Source organism: Saccopteryx leptura, chromosome 6 (genome assembly GCF_036850995.1).
Source record: "Saccopteryx leptura isolate mSacLep1 chromosome 6, mSacLep1_pri_phased_curated, whole genome shotgun sequence".
Lineage (NCBI taxonomy): Eukaryota > Metazoa > Chordata > Mammalia > Chiroptera > Emballonuridae > Saccopteryx > Saccopteryx leptura.
Window position 1 is genome coordinate 46881062 of NC_089508.1, and position 19884 is coordinate 46900945.

The following is a 19884-nucleotide window of genomic DNA, read 5'->3' on the forward strand; positions in this document are numbered from 1 at the left end:
TTCTGGCTTGAACCCAAAGGTCACTGGCTTGAAGCCCAGTGTCGCTGGCTTGAGTCCAAGGTTGCTGGCTTGAGCAAGGGGTCACTGGCTCATCTGTAGGACCCGCCCCCCAATCAAGGCACATATGAGAAGCTATCATTGAACAACTAAAGCGATGCAACTACGAGTTGATGCTTCTCATCTCTCTCCCTTCCTCTCTCTCTCTCTCTGAAAAAAATAAAAGAGATTATATATGGGTATTTTATCATTAAATGAATGAGAAGCATGGTTTTAGTTATAGTAATACTCAAAGGTACAGTTTTTAAAAATTCAAGGATTAACATGAAACACCTTGTGTTACTATGATTAAAGCATGAGTTTATCATTAAAGTGCTATCAACTTAAATGTTTCATTTTACTTCATAAGTTTAGCATTTATTTATATTTGGTAATAGAAAAACATATGGGAAAATCAAATTTACCAATAATTTATTTGTATGTGTTATTTTTTCTTTTTAAATAATTTTTACTTTTCAATTACAATTGACATACGTTATTTATTTCTGGTGTCCACCCCAGTGATTAGACATTCTATAACTTGACACTATACATAGTTATTAGAATATTATTGACTGTACTCCCTATGCTGTACTTGACATTCCCATGACTGTTCTATAACAACCAATTTATATGACTTATTAAAAGTGCTAAAAATATGGCATAAACTTAATAAAGGCATTTTATTGTACATTAAGTGGCATATTTTTTATGCTGAACTTCCTTACTAAATGGGCTATTATTAACATTGGTCAGAACAAGTAAATAGTTTTTCAATTATTACAAATTTGACCCATTTTAAAATAGAAGTTATTTCTGGTGATTGTTAATGAAGGACAGAACTGGGCGGTGCCCCCTTGAGCAGACGGGAGGGGGCAGGAAACCGGGAGGTCATTAGCATCCAGTGATAGCTGATTGATTCCCAGGGCGACAGACTGAGGATGAAACCAGTTTTACTGTGAAATCTAGAAGCAACAACCAATTTTAGCATTTAAGAAATGCTCCATTTAGTTGCTGGAATTGCTTAAAGATAGAAATTTATTACTGGACTTGAACACATAGAAATGCTAAAAACAAATCTGGTGAAAGTTAGCAATTTGTACTGAGAAACTGAGACAGAATGGGACACGGCGCCTTTCATGCCAGTAGTTAGTTTTTTTCTTGAACTGGTTTCACAATGGAGAGAAGGAGAGAAGGTTTTTTCCTTAAAAGATAATTAGATGTTGTTTATCCACCTAAAGATATTACTAGTTTATAATTGTACATATAGATGTATATGTGTATGTGTGTGTATATATATGTGTGTGTGTGTATGATACATATATATATATATGACAAGTACCATAATTAGACTCAAGATTTTAGAAAGATAATTGGCAATATTGAAGAGAGTGGGGAGGAAGATGAGGAGATTGAGAAGAAAATGGTATAAAGGAATATCAGCAAATGAATGTAATTTGGCTCAGTAATGAATATTTTAATTTTATATTAGTACTTTTTTATTGATTTATTGATTTTAGAGAGACAGAGAGAGGAAAGGGTGGGGGAGGGAGAGAGAGAGAGAAATAAGCACTCACTTGTTCCACTTAGTTGTGCGTTCATTGTTTGCTTTCCATTTGTGCCCTGACTGGGGATTGAACCCTCAATTTTGATTTTGGATGATGCTCTAACTGACCCAGCTAACCGGCCAGAACCAGTCGTGAATATTTTTTGAGGGTCTACTCTGTGCCACAACCTGGACGTATAGGATGAACTTTTATCCTAAGGAGCTTTGGTTTAGTAGGGAGACAAACACTAACTGACAATTTCAGTACAGTGTGATAGCCCAATAACAGAAGTACTGAATGCGTACACACTTTGGGAGCAGAGGGGAAGGGAGCAGAGATGAGGGAGGCATGAGAAACACCATTCACTCTCAGTGACAGTGAGGAAATGAGCCATCTTTGTCAGTGGTCCCCAACCCCCGGGCCGTGGACTGGTACTGGTCCGTGGGCCATTTGGTACTGGTCCGCAGAGAAAGAATAAATAACTTGCATTATTTCCGTTTTAGTTATATTTAAGTCTGAACGGTGTTTTATTTTTAAAAAATGACCAGATTCCCTCTGTTACATCCGTCTAAGACTCACTCTTGACGCTTGTCTCGATCACGTGATTCATTTATCTGTCTCACCCTAAAGGCCGGTCCGTGAAAATATTTTCTGACATCAAACTGGTCCGTGGCCCCAAAAAGGTTGGGGACCACTGATTTATGTTACTCTTAGGCCAAGTCGGGGCTCAGTTCCAGCAATAGTTCCTAGCTAGGGCAGTCTGTCAGAACCAAAGCGTGATTATAGATCATTTCAAATACTTTGAAATACTTGCTTCAGCCTAAATAATCAGCTTTCATAACTAGTATTATATTGTACATTACTGATATTTTGATATCTATTTTACTTCAGTCTGCATCTTTAAAAAAAAGGATATTACATGATGAACACAGAGCAGCCATCACACCTAAAACACTTAATTCTTTCTTAATCAAACACGTACAAGGTTAAATACAGTTTAACTCACTACTTCACACGGTCTGCTGCTGTTTTGTTAATACCTTTTTGGGCTAGTCAGGGAACCAAAACCAGTTTCCTTTTTGTCAACACCGATTTCCTTTTTTGGTTCATTTTTAAATTTGGTTCAGGTTGTACTGTGGAATCCAGCAGGAAATAGAAAAATAATAAAAATTGAAATTCTCTTTCTCATGTGGTCTTTAAAATCCATATCCTTTTACTGGCACTGCAGATCCCAGAGAATATTTGAATATGGCTGATGATCTGCCCAGAGAGGCTGGAATCTCTCTATAAGCTGAAACACCAGTTGTTCCCTTTACAATGAATCAAAACAACATTCTTTCACTTCCATTATTAATTGGCCAACGTGAGAAAGATTAACAATAGCCAGTGTTAGTCTGGCATTAAGAAATGAGGACTCTAGCCTGACCAGGCGGTGGCGCAGTGGATAAAGCATCGGACTGGGATGCAGAGGACCCAGTTCGAGACCTCGAGGTCGCCAGCTTGAGTGCGGGCTCATCTGGTTTGAGCAAGGCTCACCAGCTTGGACCCAAGGTCGCTGGCTCGAGCAAGGGGTTACTCAGTCTGCTGAAGGCCTGCCCGTGGTCAAGGCACATATGAGAAAGCAATCAATGAACAACTAAGGTCTCGCAACGAAAAACTGATGATTGATGCTTCTCATCTCTCTCTGTTCCTGTCTGTCTGTCCCTGTCTATCCCTCTCTCTGACTCTCTCTCTGTCCCTATTAAAAAAAAAATGAGGACTCTGGTGATGAAGTAGTTTTGGAAATTAATTCAGCAAATGTATCAATACAAATCTTCCTGACCAGGCGGTGGCACAGTGGACTCAGGTTTCAACACCCCGAGGATGCCGGCTTGAGTGCGGGCTCACCACCATGAGTGTGGGATCATAGACATGACCCCATGGTCACTGGCTTGAAGCCCAAGGTCGCTGGCTTGAGCAAGAGGTTACTGGCTTGACTGGAGCCCCCAGGTCAAGACATATGAGAAAGCAATCAATGAACAACTAAGGTGCCACAACTATGAGTTGATGCTTCTCATCTCTCTCCTTCTTGTCTCTCTGTCCCTTTCTCTCTCTCTCTCTCTCTCTGTCTCAAAAAAAAAATTAAAAAAAAATTAAAAAGAATGGGCCTGACCAGGCGGTGGCACAGTGGATAGAGCATTGGACTGGGATGCAGAGGACCCAGGTTCGAGACCCCGAGGTCGCCAGATTGAGCGCGGGCTCATCTGGTTTGAGCAAGTCTCACCAGCTTGAGCCCAAGGTCGCTGGCTCCAGCAAGGGGTTACTTGGTCTGCTGAAGGCCCACGGTCAAGGCATATATGAGAAAGCAATCAATGAACAACTAAGGTGTTGCAATGCGCAATGAAAAACTAATGATTGATGCTTCTCATCTCTCTCTCTGTTCCTGTCTGTCTGTCCCTGTCTATCCCTCTCTCTCTCTGAAAAAATAAAAAATAAAAGAACGGTACAGCCCTGGCCAGATAGCTCCATTGGTTCAGCCTGAAGCACAGAGGTTGCCGGTTTGATCCCCGGTCAGGGCACTTACAGGAACAGATCAATATTCCTGTATCTCTCTCTCTCTCTCTCTCTCTCTCTCTCTCTCTCTCTCTCTCCCCTCCTCTCTGGCTAAAATCAATAAATAAATTTTAAAAAATAATAAAATCTGTTTAAAAAAAGGTACAAATTCTTGGACTTAGCAACTCTACTAGGAATTTCACTTACTAAAATAAAGAAATGTTCAAAAAAGACTGTAAAGTAGTACTGAATTTTGTAAATATGTCAGTTCTGCTGAAATTAGTCAATGAATTTTGCAGGGTTTATTATATGAAAAAATGAGGAAACATCTAAATATCTGGCCATGGAAAAAGAATATATGTTCACCTAGTTCAAAATCTGAAAGGGTACCTGATAAAGTGGATGTCTCTATGTGGGTCCTTGCCTTTGGGTAGACATAATCTAATTCAGGAATGTACTTAGCATCGGGCCCACAGTTTACAGAGTTCTCCCACATCCGTCCCTATCTATACTCACAGCATCACTTGGATGATAGGCAGATAGGTCCTGTAGTTCGTAAGTAGCCAGTGCTTGACTAACAGCTGGTGCCATTTTCCTCTGAAAAAAACTAAGGCTTCTTAGAAAATGCTAGATTCCAAGACTGGAACAAGAAATATACAAGATGAGCTTGTATTATCTTGTCATAACAGAAAACAAAAAATGCTGTTAAAGATTACTGTGGTGATATCAAAAGGACACAGGTGCAAATATCAGGTAAGCATTAGAGGGCCCCCTAGTGGCCAAATGTGAACAATTTAAGCATCAAAAGGAATTATAATAGCTAAGTGACTATTTTTACATTTCCATGCTGTAATATGTGTCAGTAATCCATAGAATAATTTGTTGAATTTTTTAACTGTTCTCAGTTAAAAAATGTTAACTTTAATAATTTGTTTCATGAATTTTTCTCATAAATCATAGAAATTTAAAATACTTTTCAATAGCATGTCATATAAAACATTTTTTTCTTTTTCAGGATGAAGTTCCTGCTGGAATTAAATCTGCGAGCTACAAGGTGTGTGTGTGTGTGTGCGTGTGTGTGTGTGTGTGTGTGTATTAATGTGTCTAGCATCTTTTTTTTAAAATTTTTTGTATTTTTCTGAAGTTGGAAACCAGGAGGCAGTCAGACAGACTCCCGCATGCACCCTACCGGGATCCACCTGGCATGCCCAACAGAGGGCGATGCTCTGCCCATCTGGGGCGTTGCTCTGTTGCAACCAGAGCCATTCTAGCACCTGAGGCAGAGGCCATAGAGTCATCCTCAGTGCCCGGGCCAGCTTTGCTCCAATGGAGCCTTGGCTGTGGGAGGGGAAGAGAGAGACAGAGAGGAAGGAGAGGGGGAGGGGTGGAGAAGCAGATGGGCGCTTCTCCTGTGTGCCCTGGCCGGGAATCGAACCCGGGACTCCTGCACGCCAGGCCGACACTCTACCACTGAGTCAACCGGCCAGGGCCTATATTAATGTGTCTAGCATCTTAACACGAAAAATTCATCTCTCCCTCCAGCTCCTACACAACTTCTCTTCTCCCCTTTACAATGAAACCCCTTGAGAGTTATTTGTATCAATGGCTCCATTTCTTTTGTTCAGACCTTTATTATGCAAAGCATGAAAGAAAAATGAAAGAAGAGGGGAAAAAACATAACACGTTCCTGTCGCACAGCTTCGGCAGTTGTGAATGAGTGGTCTGTCTCGTTTCATCTGTGCTTCCTGCTGCCTTCTCCCAAGCACTGTAAAGCCAAACTCAAATAAGTCATTCTGTTTTCAAATACTTTATATACATCTCTAAGACAAAAAAGATACTTTAAAAAATATAACCACAGCCAGGCTTCAGATTTCTCTAGTTGTTTTATAAGGACCTTAATAGTTTTTTTGAAACAGGATTCACATATATTCCACACGTTGCATTTGGTTTCTGTCTCTTACGTCTCTCTCTCATTTGAAATAAATTTTATAATACTTTTTTTAAATTTTATTTATTTATTTATTTATTTTCATTTTTCTGAAGCTGGAAACGGGGAGAGACAGTCAGACAGACTCCCGCATGCGCCCGACCGGGATCCACCCGGCACGCCCACCATGGGGCAACGCTCTGCCCACCAGGGGGCGATGCTCTGCCCATCCTGGGCGTCGCCATATTGCGACCAGAGCCACTCTAGCGCCTGGGGCAGAGGCCACAGAGCCATCCCCAGCGCCCGGGCCATCTTTGCTCCAATGGAGCCTCGGCTGTGGGAGGGGAAGAGAGAGACAGAGAGGAAAGTGCGGCGGAGGGGTGGAGAAGCAAATGGGCGCTTCTCCTGTGTGCCCTGGCCGGGAATCGAACCCGGGTCCTCCGCACGCTAGGCCGACGCTCTACCGCTGAGCCAACCGGCCAGGGCCTTGTAATACTTTTAGATTTAAGAAGAATTGTGATGATAGCACAGAGTTCCCATATGCTCCACACCTAGTTTACTCTATGATTAACGTCTTACATTAGTGTGGTACATTTATTCCAATTAATGAACTGGTATCGATACATTATTACTAATGTCCATACTTCTGTTCAGATTTCCTTGGTTTTCTACCTGATGCCCTTTTTATGTTTCAGGATCCCATCCAGGATAGCAGGTTACATTTAGGAGTTATGTCTCTTTGGGTTCCTCTTTGTTGTAACAGTTTCTCAGACTTTCCTTGTTTTTGAGAAGCTCTTTTTGAGGTGTACTAGGCAGGCATTTGTAGAAGAGTCATTTGAAGGTATTGATGATTTCAAATTGATTAACCATAAAAATTAACTTTGAAGATCATAAGAAATTTCATGAAAATTAAAAAAACACAAAAAAGATTTTTCTTCAGAAAAATGACAATTACATAGTACAAGACAGATATGACTTAATGAAGCTGGTTAAATTATTAAATAGAAACTAAGAAATTATTTTAACTTGTATTTTGATGTTCAGATAATTACAATAATAAAGTTAAAACATTTGCTTTAATATACGGTGGTATATTAATATACGTAGGTATATGTTATTTTTTGAAAAAGTTTTCTTCATTTTTTTGATATGTATTTTTTACTTATTTTGAAGTAAGTTGAAAAACTTGTAGAAGAGTTACAAGAGTAGTATAAAGATATTTTATATGCTCTTCATATAGACTTTTTTTGTAATATTTTGCTTCATTTGTTTTATCATGCTTTTTCTATATACATATTCTTATTATTTTCTGACCCATTTGATAGTTGGTAGACTATATCACACCCTTTAATACTTACATATAAAAAAATTTGATTTTGAAGATAACTTTTGAAATAAGCTATCTTATAAGTCAATCAATGTAAGAAAATAAGTTGTAATTTAGTAAGTAAATATTTCAAAAAATTATATCACTTCAACTATTTTAGTGTTCTCTTTTAATTTCAAGTATCGTAGTCTAGACAGTCATTTGTCTAATCATCCTAACAATATTGCTATTATAAGCACTCAGTATATATTTGTTGAGTGATCGAAAGGGTGGTCTCCAGCTTTTGATGTTGTCTTTCAGCTGTACGGTGGTGATGACTGGTGCATTGTGAAATCTTATGATCCATTCTGTCTTCCCTTATACCACATACACGCTGAGCAGAATATATATATAAAGTGACTTTGACATCAAGAAGAAATGTGGTTGTTAAAGATTATATTTTAAACACCTAAAGAATACAGTTTATTAAATTTGACAGGCTTCGGAGCATTGTTAGAAAGAATCATGACATTTAGAGTTGAGAGGAACCTTAGACACATAAGATCTAGTTCAACTACTTTTTTATGGAAGAGAAAACTAATGCTTACCAAAATTAGATCATCAGAAAAGTGGAACATTGCCTCATAGCTCCTTGCCTAGTGACTTCTTATTCATCAAAGATTTTTTTTTTTTTTGACAGAGACAGAGAAAGAGTCAGAGAGAGGGACAGATAGGGACAGACAGACAGGAAGGAAGAGAGAAACATCAATTCTTCATTGCGGCTCCTTAATTCATAGATTGCTTTCTCATTTGTGCCTTGAACCGGGGACTACAGCAGAGCTAGTGACCCCTTGTTAAACCAATGATTTTGGGCTCAAGCCAGCAACCTTGGTCTTCAAGCCAGTGACCATGGGGTCATGCCTGGGATCCCATGCTCAAGCCAGCGACCCGGCACTCAAGGTGGTGAGCCCGTGTTCAAGCTGGATGAGTCCGTGCTCAAGCCAGCGACCTCGGGGTTTTGAACCTGGGTCCTCCGCATCCCAGTCCCATACTCTGTCCACTGCTCCACTGCCTGGTCAGGCATCAACGAATTTTTTAGTGAAGATTTTGGTGATGAATTATCAGAACTATAATTTACCTTTTTGTGTGTGTGTGACCATAATAGTAAATGTGTTCTCCAGGAAAAACAAGAGGCAAAGCCTTTACTTATTTTTTTTAGTTTCAGGAGGAATGTGAGGGCTTAAATAATTTTTTTTTAAAGTTATGAAGATGGTGCCAGGTATAAAAGAACTTCGTATAACTTGGAAATGCAGTAAGTTGTATTCTTTGATGCCCATTTTCATTCCAGTATTCTGAAGAAGCCAATAATTTGATCGAGGAGTGTGAACAAGCTGAACGACTTGGAGCTGTGGATGAATCTCTGAGGTCTGATTTTTTTTTCTGGCAGCAGTATTTTGTTTTTTTTAAAAAAATTGATTCATTTATTGATTTAAGAGAGCGAGCGAGAGACATTGATTTGTTGTTCCACTTACTTATAAATTCATTGGTTGATTCTTGTGTGTGCCCTGACCAGGGATTGAACCAGGAACCCCAGTGCATCAGGACAGTGCTCCAACCAAATGAGTTAACTGGCCAGGGCCATTTTTTTTTTTTAATGTGAAATGTTAACTTGAAAAAGGCCTGACCTGTGGTGGCGCAGTGGATAAGGCGTTGACCTGGAACACTGAGTTGCTGGTTAGAAACCCTGGGCTTGCCTGGTCAAGGCACATATGAGAGTTGATGCTTCCTTCTCCTCCCCTCCTTCTATCTCTCTCACCTCTCTCCTTCTCTCTCTGTCTCTCCTCTCTAAAATTAATAAATAAAATCTAAAAAAAAATTTAATAAAAAAGAGTAACACTATTATCTTTGTTTGAAGTGAGGAGACACAGAAGGCTGTTCTTCAGTGGACCAAGCATGATGATTCTTCAGACAACTTCTGTGAAGCTGATGGTATAACATTTTTTATATTATACATTTTGTTTAAAATTGTATTTTAAAGAAAACAATAATTCTTTAAAAATGCTTTTAAAAACTGAGTTTCTAGTAGTTTGGCATTTCCTCAAAAAGCTAAACATAGAGTTACCAGATGACCTAACAATTCGGCTCCTAAGCATACACCTAAAAAAGTTGAATACAAGGAAACATTTTTTTTTGGTTTTTTTTTTGTATTTTTCTGCAGCTGGAAATGGGGAGGCAGTCAGAGAGACTCCCGCATGCGCCCTACCGGGATCCACCTGGCACGCCCACCAGGGGGCGATGCTCTGCCCATCCGGGGCGTCGCTCTGTTGTGACCAGAGCCATTCTAGCGCCTGGGGCAGAGGCCAAGGAACCATCCCCAGCTCCTGGGCCATCTCCGCTCCAATGGAGCCTCGGCTGCGGGAGGGGAAGAGAGAGACGGAGAGGAAGGAGAGGGGGAGGGGTGGAGAAGCAGATGGGCACCTCTCCTGTGTGCCCTGGCCGAGAATCGAACCCGGCACTGAGCCAACCAGCCAGGGCAAGGAAACAGATATTTTACACTAGTGTTTATAGCAGCACTATTCACAATAGTCAAAAAGTGGAAAAACCCCAAGTTTCCAATGAATGGATGAATGGATGAACAAAGTGTAGTATATACATACAATGGAACACTATTTAGCCATTAAAAGAAATGAAGTTCTGATACATGCCACAGTGTGGATTAATCTTCAGAACATAATGCTAAATGAAATAACCCTGACAGAAAAGGACAAGTATCATGTGATTCTATGTGTGTGAAAGATCTAGAATAGGTAAATTGGTAGAGACAGAAAGTAGATTAGAGGGAAGGGAGAATGGGGGATTATTGTTTAATGGTTATAGAGTTTCTGCAGTGGTCATTGAATAGTGTGGAAACAGTGGTGTTGATTGTACAGCATTGTGAATGTAATACCACTGAGTTGTACACTTAAACATTTTTTAAATGGTAAATTTTGGGCCCTGGCCGGTTGGCTAAGTGGTAGAGCGTCAGCCTGGCGTGCAGAAGTCCCAGGTTCGATTCCCGGCCAGGGCACACAGGAGAAGCGCCCATCTGCTTCTCCACCCCTCCCCCTCTCCTTCCTCTCTGTCTCTCTCTTCCCCTCCCACAGCCGAGGCTCCACTGGAGCAAAGATGGCCCGGGCGCTGGGGATGGCTCCTCCGCCTCTGCCCCAGGCGCTAGAGTGGCTCTGGTCGCAACAGAGAGACCCCCCCCCCAGGGGCAGAGCATCGCCCCCTGGTGGGCAGAGCGTCGCCCCCTGGTGGGCGTGCCGGGTGGATCCCGGTCGGGAGCATGCGGGAGTCTGTCTGTCTCTCCCCGTTTCCGGCTTCAGAAAAATACAGAAAAAAAAAAAAGGTAAATTTTGTTTTATATATAAAAACGTTTAAAAAGAAAACTCAGTTTAAAAAAAATTTACCTCTTGAATTCTGTAGTAATATATACTTATACTGATATATAAACATACCTATATTTATATATAAATTTATATATGTGTATGTATATTTATATGTGTATAAAGTTTTTGTAATATATACAGGCATTTTGCATAAATAGCTAAAACGTAGAGATTGCAAAAACCTGCTTCTGTTTTACTGGCATTGGATTGTTACATATTTTCCTTATGATGGTCCATGTTACTTTTGGGAAAGAGAATAATGACCCATGAGTTGTATCTGCTATATCTAAAACTAAGCCAGAGGACTGGTGCTGTTAACCATAGGAGCTCTAGGAACAAGTATACCTCTTTGATCAAGATTTATGGATTCTCCTGTTCTTTTCTCCCTTTTCTGAAGTTGAATTGTTTAGCATTTTAATTGGCTAACCAATAGCAAATCAACTGAATTTTGGTAATCTTCTGTGACTCCTTTAGAGCAGATTAATGATAGTTTAAAAAATTAGTGAAAAGAGTGATACAGATTATTTTAATTACAGGTAAAAGATGAAGTCTGCAATCCTTTCTCCCACCCCCCCCCCCAAAAAAAAAAGAGGAAGAAAAAGAGAAATTACTTATTTTTAATTTTGTGACTTTTTTTTGGAAAAAATAAAACAAAATGTATGATTTCCTTAATATAAAACATGACCATGTATTGGCAGATTTTATATATATATATTCCTTTATTCTTATTTCCAAATTCTGAAAACTTTGAACAAGTGAATATTTCCCCCTAAGTTAGCATAGATTCATTGTGTGAATATTCATGTATTTTATGGCAGAAATATTTATGTGTTTGATCAAAGCTTGCTGGCCCAATTCCTGCTGGAGTAATATTCAATATATGATGCATGTACTGTATTTTCTAAAACTGAAAAATTCTGAATTCCAAAGCACATTTGGCTTCGTGGGTGCTGGCAAAGGAGTGTGGATGTCCCAAGATTTAGACTAGTAAAGGAAACGGATAAATGCTCTCCCAATCCCCTAGCTTTGCCAGCTTTGCCACAAGAATACTTTGGCCTAAATATTGCTGTTTAGATAAAATTAAACTCATGACACGCAGCACTGTCTTTTTTTAAGACCTGCATTGTTAAAAGAAAAAAATGGTAATATCTTAGCTTCTATTTAAAAAGTATCCTTTGAGACTACATGCTTATGTTTGTGTGGCAAGCACTAAAAATAATTCACTTCTTTGGTGGGGTTCTGTTATCTTGGGTGAATCATTTGACAATTTGTATTTGTTATTCTGTTAAAGGAGTATAAATGTCATTTAAAAAAGGAAAGCTTTATAAGAAATAAATAATGTATGTAAATGGTAGGTACACTATAGAAGGTATTTTATAAATCCAAATTAGGAATTTGAGCTTTTATCTTCTGACAAAATATAGTAACAACAACAAAAAAAAGGTTGAGAGACATGAAGTATTTATCTATCATAAGTGATTTTATGAGGCAACTAATGTTTATATCCAATTAGGCAGATTATAAAAATTTAATCATTTCTTGGTGGTTAGTTTCTGTCTTAAAGTTATAAATGCTGAGCACTATTTATATATTTTAAGAATCACAGTTATCCATGAATTTATTATAATTTGCTGTCTTGTGCATTACTCCTGCATTAGACTCTCAGTTATTTCTAGATGCTGTCACTGTGTCCCCTTAATTTATGCCTCCATATACTGTGAACTGGGATTAAAAATAACCAAGCTAAGTTTTATTTTTGTTTTTGTCTTTGTTTTTTTAGTAAGAGGTAAATACTATTGAAAGCTTGATGGACTCTCTTATTAGCACCTTTCTGCTCAGGTTTTTGTCATATATTTTGGCTGCAGCGAGGCTGTTTTTGTCCACTTCTTCATTCTTTGTTGGTTCATATTGTTAAGCTTTCTAGATGAGTAAGGTATTACTGTGCTATTAACAAATTTCCCTAAGCCACTGGAGGACCTTTTTTTTAATTGGTTTTGAAGTTATATATACAAATTTATAGGACATGAGAAAGCAATATCCTCCCAATTTTTGTATGTTTTTTATATATATCTGTAATTGACTTCTCTATATTGTTTATCTTTTCATTTTATCAGATAGCATTTGTACTTAATAATTTTGACTCTAAAACGGTCTAAGATACATTGTAACACCAAGACCACTGGCTAATATCTGTTATTCCCTTACCATTGTCCTAAGTACTGTGCACGTATATAACATATCTCACAGTAACGCCATGAGTATTATCCCTGTCTTAGAAATGATGGCACAAAGCATAGAGAATTGACCTAATAGTTCTGGATTCTGACCCAGACACTCTTGCTACAGAACCCATGCTCTGCTCTATTGGGCATTTAGGTTGCTTCCAGTTTTCCCTTTTATAAATGACTAGAAAGCCCGGCGGTCATACGAAATGACCGCTGTTCTAGATATTATAAATTGTAATTAAAATGATTTGTGCAAAGGTGTCTGCTAATTCAAACTGAATTACCCAGGGCAGGCGGCGAGGACGCCCCTTTGCTTACTGCCCCACGGGGTTTCCCCCTTCTACTTGCTTAATTGCTTAAAGTAGAGTGCAATGAAGGAAACCACTGGCAGTACATTTCTTAAGAGCCACCCCTAGCTCAATAAATAAAGGTGATTTAAATAATAAAATGTTAATTCACATGTCAAAGATCTCTTTGTACACAACATTTCTTGTGTAGATCTTTCCATCATTTTTAAGCTCGCCTTGCAGAGGACCATCATTTTTAATTTTACGTCCGTTCTTTCAGGAACTCTTGAACAGGCAACATAAAGTTGACCGTGTCCAAATGCAGGCTCAGGTAAAAAAAATGCCAACACGCTTAAGCGTTTGGCCCTGAGTCTTATTGATGGTCATAGCAAGGCAAGTTTTACAGGAAATTGTCTACATCTCAATTGAAACGGCAACCCTGTTTGAGATGGAGCCAAATCAATTCTTGGAATGACATGTATTTCACCTTTAGAGGAGCCAAAGACTTAGCTATTATGACATTATTTTTCAATTGGAGAACCTCTAGTCTTGTACCATTGCAAAGACCCCTTCTGGTGTTAAGATTTCTTAACAGCATAATAATTGCTCCAATCTTTAACCTCAATTTGTGAGGTGGCATGCCAGAAGGCGGGACTATTTGAATGCCGTGGCAACTTCACCCCATTGGCTAGTACAGTTACGCAAGCAACCAATAAGCTATTGGTGACAAACAGACACTTAAGCCGCATATAATAAAGATACTGACACAAATGCCATCCTGCGTTTAACTTTTTGCATGTTTAGGATTATACTTCTGGGACAACTCTGTAGTGGATACTGATGACACTCATGTCAGAAGGAAGTATTTGTTAACAAATGGTATATGGTCCTAGCATTTTATTTACCTTAGTTGCTGATAAACTATGGTGGTTCATGTGGGAAGAAATGTATAGTATAGTCTTTGTCTGGATAGTTCATGAGAATTGAATTACCACGTTCCTTTGATTCTAAAATTCACCTACACCTATTTTGTACCATTCTAAAAGCAGGATGCTTCTGCAACAGTGTGTACATTTAATGCAGCTGGGTTCTTTTCTCTTTTCCCTCTTATCTTTCTCCTGAAAAGTTGGTTTCAAATCCCTGCGGGATTGATACATTTGTGATGCCTTAGAATCAATGGAATACAGTCTTGTATGCAGGCTTTTAAAAGGTAACTGAAAGAAACAAAGGCTTAGTAAAACATTTTATTTTATAGACATACAGTCTCCTGATGCTGAGTATGTAGATTTGCTCCTTAATCCTGAGCGCTACACGGGTTACAAGGGACCAGATGCTTGGAAGATATGGAATGTCATCTATGAAGAAAACTGTTTTAAGTATGTATCATTTCCATTTAGAAATTTTTGGAAGATATAGTGATTTCTCTTTGTAAACAAATAAAATGATAATGATTTAAAAGTACAAATCAAATTTACTTTGTGTATTGGGACATAGGAACATACTTATTCATTAATCCAGTTCTCCTCTGAGCAAACATGTAGACCATGTTTCAACAAATACATTTTCTCTAAAAGACTTAGAATAGTATTAGACTTTTATGTGAGTGTTGTGGGCACTAAAAAAATGTTCCCAGAGTGGTTCATAGAATCTCAGTTTATAGATGAGGTAACCTAGAGCCAGAGAGATTTACTTCATTTTCCTAGATTATATATCGATAGTTAGGGGCAGATAATAGATTAGAATATATAACTCCTAATTCTCTTTTGGTGACTTCTACTCCTCTTTTTGTAGCTATAGTTATTTTACCCAGTTTAAAATGTTAAATTAATTTCAGAGGATAATTATAATAGCTAACACTTTTGAGCACTCACTGTGTGCCAGGCATTGTGCAAGTATGTTGCATAGATTTTCTCCTTTAGACTTTCCAATCATCCTGTGTTGTAGTCATCACTGTTTACAGATGGAGAAACAGAAATTTGGGAAGCGGAATTTAAGTGATATGTCCAGTTTCAAAAACCACATTGTACTCCCACTGACCACTGGGTGACTGAGACAATTCTTCAAGTTTGCCCATTTGTAAGCTTCTAGGCTCTAAATAATGCACTTATCGGTTTTTAGAAGTAGTGTGTGTGTGTGTGTGTGTGTGTGTGTGTGTGTGTGTGTGAGAGAGAGAGAGAGAGAGAGAGAGAGAGGAAGAGAGAGAGAGAGCACGCTATGCTATATTAGAGAATGGGGGAAATTCTGGGAAAATCTTTGGAGTTTCCAGATATGGCAATAATACATTTCACCTATTATAAGTCAAATGTAAACATAAGAGATCAGCAAATATATGTCAGACTATTTTTTTTTTACTTGAAGAATTAGAGTTCAACTTAAGCATCTGTTACATTTTGTATTAGTTTTATAATTCTTTTCTAATTTATATCATGATTCACACAATATTTCTAAAATGCAAGCACTAAATTATGTTAAGTATAACTTTTTGTTCTCAAAATGTCTCAACTTGTGCAAATTTATAAAATTGAAATAATGGACATTAAAATAATCTCTACAATTCACATAATGATATTAATGAATATTTTAAGATTTAAATGCACTTTATTGATATATTAACTCTCCCTTTTTTCCCCTTATTAAAAATAAACATCTTTTATTGGAATTATAACAAACTTGATGGCCACAGGGAAAATTGATGTACCTAAGATTTCCTAAGTGGAAAATAATCTACCCACACTATTTTTCTTTTTTCTTTTAATGCTTGTGTTGGGTATTTGTGTTTTTTGCTTGTTTGTCTTTCAGTTTGGAGTGTACTTTGTGGCATATGTACATATATATTTAAAAACATATTAGTGACTCTAGGAGAAGAGCCTGAGTGGTATTTTTTCTTCCTTTGTTTGAAGAAGTGATTAGTAAATGACTTTCTGGCTGCTACAATGGGAAAAGATCAGAAACTATTATCATTAAAACAGGTAACAACCACTCTCCCTTAAAGCAATTAGAGAAAACTAAATATTTTATAAGCTCGATAAAACAATTTGACTTTGGATATAGTCATTAAAAAACTTTCTGAGATAACTTCACTTTTACTTAAATAATTAACATGGCAGATAACATATTTATGTTTTATACTTTAATTCTTTTGATTCCAGGCCACAGACAATTAAAAGACCTTTAAATCCTTTGGCTTCTAGGCAAGGTGAGTTATTAATTTTGTACTGTTACATTTATATTTATTAACTTTGGTTAGAAGGAGGAGGGAAGGGTTGGCTCAGTGGTAGAGCGTCGGCCCAGCATGTGGAAGTCCTTGGTTCAATTCCTGGTCAGGGCACATAGGAGAAATGACCATCTCTCTCTCTCTCTCTCTCTCTCTCTCTTTCTGTCTCTCTCCCCCTGCTTCCCTCCCTCTTTGCCTCCCTCCTCCTTCTCCTGCAGCTCACAGACATGGCTCACGCAGTTTGAGCAAGTTGGCCCTGGGTGCTGAGGATGGATGGCTCTGTGGCCTCAGCCTCAGGTGCTAAAATGGCTCTGTTGCAAGCAATGGAGCAATAGCCCCAGATGGGCAGAGCATTACTCCCTAGTGGGCATGACAGGTAGATCCTGGTTGGGGCGCATGTGGGAGTCGGTCTCTGCCTCCTCGCCTCTCACATAGTAAAAAAAAAAAAAAAGGAAAGGAGGGTGAAAGCCAGATAAGGCAAGAACATCTGAGATCATATATTCCTCTTTCCATTTGAGATCATATATTCCTTTTTCCGCTGAAGTTATGCCTTACCCTTGCAGAGAAATTGGTGTTTGAAATACATTTCAAGAAGGAGTATTTTTAATGAAGTTCATGGTATTACACTATCATAGAATGAAAATTAAGTTATATATTTATTCTCTGCATTTTCGCAGAATGTGTGCTCCATTTTTCTACTATTTTTATTCATTTTCAAGTTAAATGAATATCCCAAAACATCTGCCTCAAATCTTTCTTTCCCAACACTTGAAATTATAGTATGTATTGAGAATCTGATTTTAAGTTCACATGTCTTTATATCTCATGAATATTTTTCATTTTCTACTCATACTTAAGGTCTGGCTCAAATGCTTTCTTTTCCACAGAACTGTCCTTAATCCTCCTAACTGGAAGTAATCTTTTCTCCTCAAGAAGTGATCTTATGCCATGTTTTGTTTCTCTTAGAGCCCTTTTCACTGTCTAGCATGATTTGACTATTATTTATATATCTATCGATCTACCCTAATATTTTGGACATTTGGGCAATAAATGTTTTCATCTCTTAATCTAGAGCCTGGCGCATCATAGACAGAGTAGTTTGTTAGATAAATGATGGATGAAAAATTTCCTCCTTACTTAATGGTTTTGTCTACAATAATAATCACCTGTTCCTTCAACAAATGATTATCCACCACTTACTATGTGCTAGGCACTGTGTAGGTGCAGAGGGGATGTAAAAACTGAAACTCACAAACCCTCCTCCAGTATATATAAGCAGTTATAATATATATATCCCTATTTTCAGAATATGTGCTTACCGGTAAAACTTTTGATGTGCTTTTAGCAAATGCGTAAGTTTGTCATTTTAAAATTTATTTGTAAAGCTGGTGATCTTGTGTAGTCCATAAATTTCCTCCTGGAAAGCAGTGGGTTGCATCATTCCCTAAATGTTGGCATACTAATCTTCTTAGATTAGAATTGAAAGCACATCTTGAAACAAAGCTTTTGAGTTTATGCAGTCACAGATGGTGACTCAGTGGAAAGTACTGATTTAATATCAGATAAAATGCAAATTCCTAGACAAGAGGTGATCTTCACTAGGAACTTACATTATGATCTGAGTAATTAATTAACTACGCTTACTTATCTTAAAGGCGAACAGTTTAAATATTTATCATTATGGAACTGGTTAAATGATTTATGGTATATTCACGTAGTAGAATATAGACATTATAAATGTTGCTGGAAATTTGTATTCATTCATATCAATAGTGATCAATAGCACATTGAAAAAAAACAGGTATCAAACATTACAAAAGTATGTAAAATACATTTTTATAAAAAGCTAATATAATATCTAAATATCTATAAGAAAGAAAAAGGACAATTTATCAAAATGTAAATGGTATTTATCTTTGAGCAGAGGGAGTTATGGGTGATATTTTTTTTATATCATCTGTGTTTTCTTTTTTTAAAACATGTATTTGCAATAAGCATATGTTACTTTATTAATCGAATAACGATGGCATTAAATAAAAGTGGGTAAATGAAGATAATTTTTCAGTGGTATATGAGCAGCTGCATACAAATGCTGAATCATGCATAATTTGAATCTTACAAATAGTCTCTAAAAATATTCCTGAATAGAGTAAAATTGTATAATTTCAGTCTGGAGATTTCAAAGCAATAGCACAAATCTGTAGCAGAAACTATGTTATAGCTTTAGGATAAATAAACATGGAAAAAGGCTCTGCCAGCCAAATAACCGTAAGTCCTTAAGATAGTACTCTCAGATGATAGATTAGATTTTTATCCCTGTAAGCCCGTATTAAATCTTGTATGAGCTGAAACTACTCTTTATTTGGGCTCTTGAGGTGATGCCAGTTAGTCAAATCAGGTGTAATTCCTATCACTGATAAGAGGGGCAATCGGCCAGTACCTCACGGATTTTGCTTAAGTGGATGAACTAATGGACTAAAACTAACCATTATAAAACGTCTTACTTTTATGCAGCATAGGGTTTTAAAAGGGACATCTGGAAAGAACTTATAATAATAAACATTTTGTTTTGTTTTTCAGGGAAAAGTAAAGGTAAGTAGAATTTCTTTTTTTCTTTTTTATTTTTAGAGGGAGAGAGGGACAGACAGACAGGCAGGAAGGGAGAGAGATGAGGAGCATCAGTTCTTTGTTGTGGTACTTTAGTTGTTAATTAATTGCTTTCTCATACATGCCTTGATGGGGTGGGAGTCCAGGAGAGCTAGTGACCCCTTGCTCAAGCCAGTGACCTTGGGCTTTAAGCCAGCGACCTTTGGACTCAAGCCAGCAACCATGGGATCATGTCTATGATTCCATGATCAAGCTGGTGACCCCACAATCAAGCTGGTGAGTCCGCATTCAAGCCAGATGAGCCTGTGCTCAAGCCAGCGACCTTGGGGTTTCGAACCTGGGACCTCAGCGTCCTAATGCTCTATCCACTGCACCACCAGCTGGTTAGAGGTGAATTTCTTTGTCAAACATTACATATATGAATTTGCTTACATATTCAGATATTTGGAAAACTTTTTTTCTTTCCACTTCTGACACTCAGAGATTTAATTTTTATTTCTATATCTAAAATTCTGGAGGTGAAGGTATAGGTTAAGGGAAAATGACTATCTGTGTGTGGGATAGGGCAGTAGGAATGTCCTGCTTCAACCCCTGGTAATTCACTCCTACATTTTCCACTGCACATGGAAGCCAGACATTTCCCCCTGCCTCTGTCAGAGAAAACACTCTCTTAACTGGCTGAACTTGAAGATCTGGTAGGTTTCATATAGGCAGGTGCTAGGCCTGATCAGACTGTTGATTTACTGCCTTCAAAGGCTTATGCTGACTCTTGTGT

General features: G+C 38.0%; 1 protein-coding gene across 2 annotated transcripts in view; it reads left to right on the forward strand.

The window, feature by feature from the left end:
- The window catches only part of ERO1A (endoplasmic reticulum oxidoreductase 1 alpha), a 48907-nt gene that overhangs the window by 13693 nt on the left and 15330 nt on the right, over positions 1-19884 (forward strand). Inside the window, exons 4-9 of one of the 2 annotated variants that reach the window (XM_066343036.1) lie at positions 5131-5169; positions 8697-8773; positions 9264-9337; positions 14544-14664; positions 16438-16484; positions 19083-19094. In XM_066343036.1, the coding sequence (XP_066199133.1) occupies positions 5131-5169; positions 8697-8773; positions 9264-9337; positions 14544-14664; positions 16438-16484; positions 19083-19094 (370 nt within the window). The remainder of the gene's footprint in view (positions 1-5130; positions 5170-8696; positions 8774-9263; positions 9338-14543; positions 14665-16437; positions 16485-19082; positions 19095-19884) is intronic. The other variant, XM_066343037.1, reaches the window with a different exon arrangement.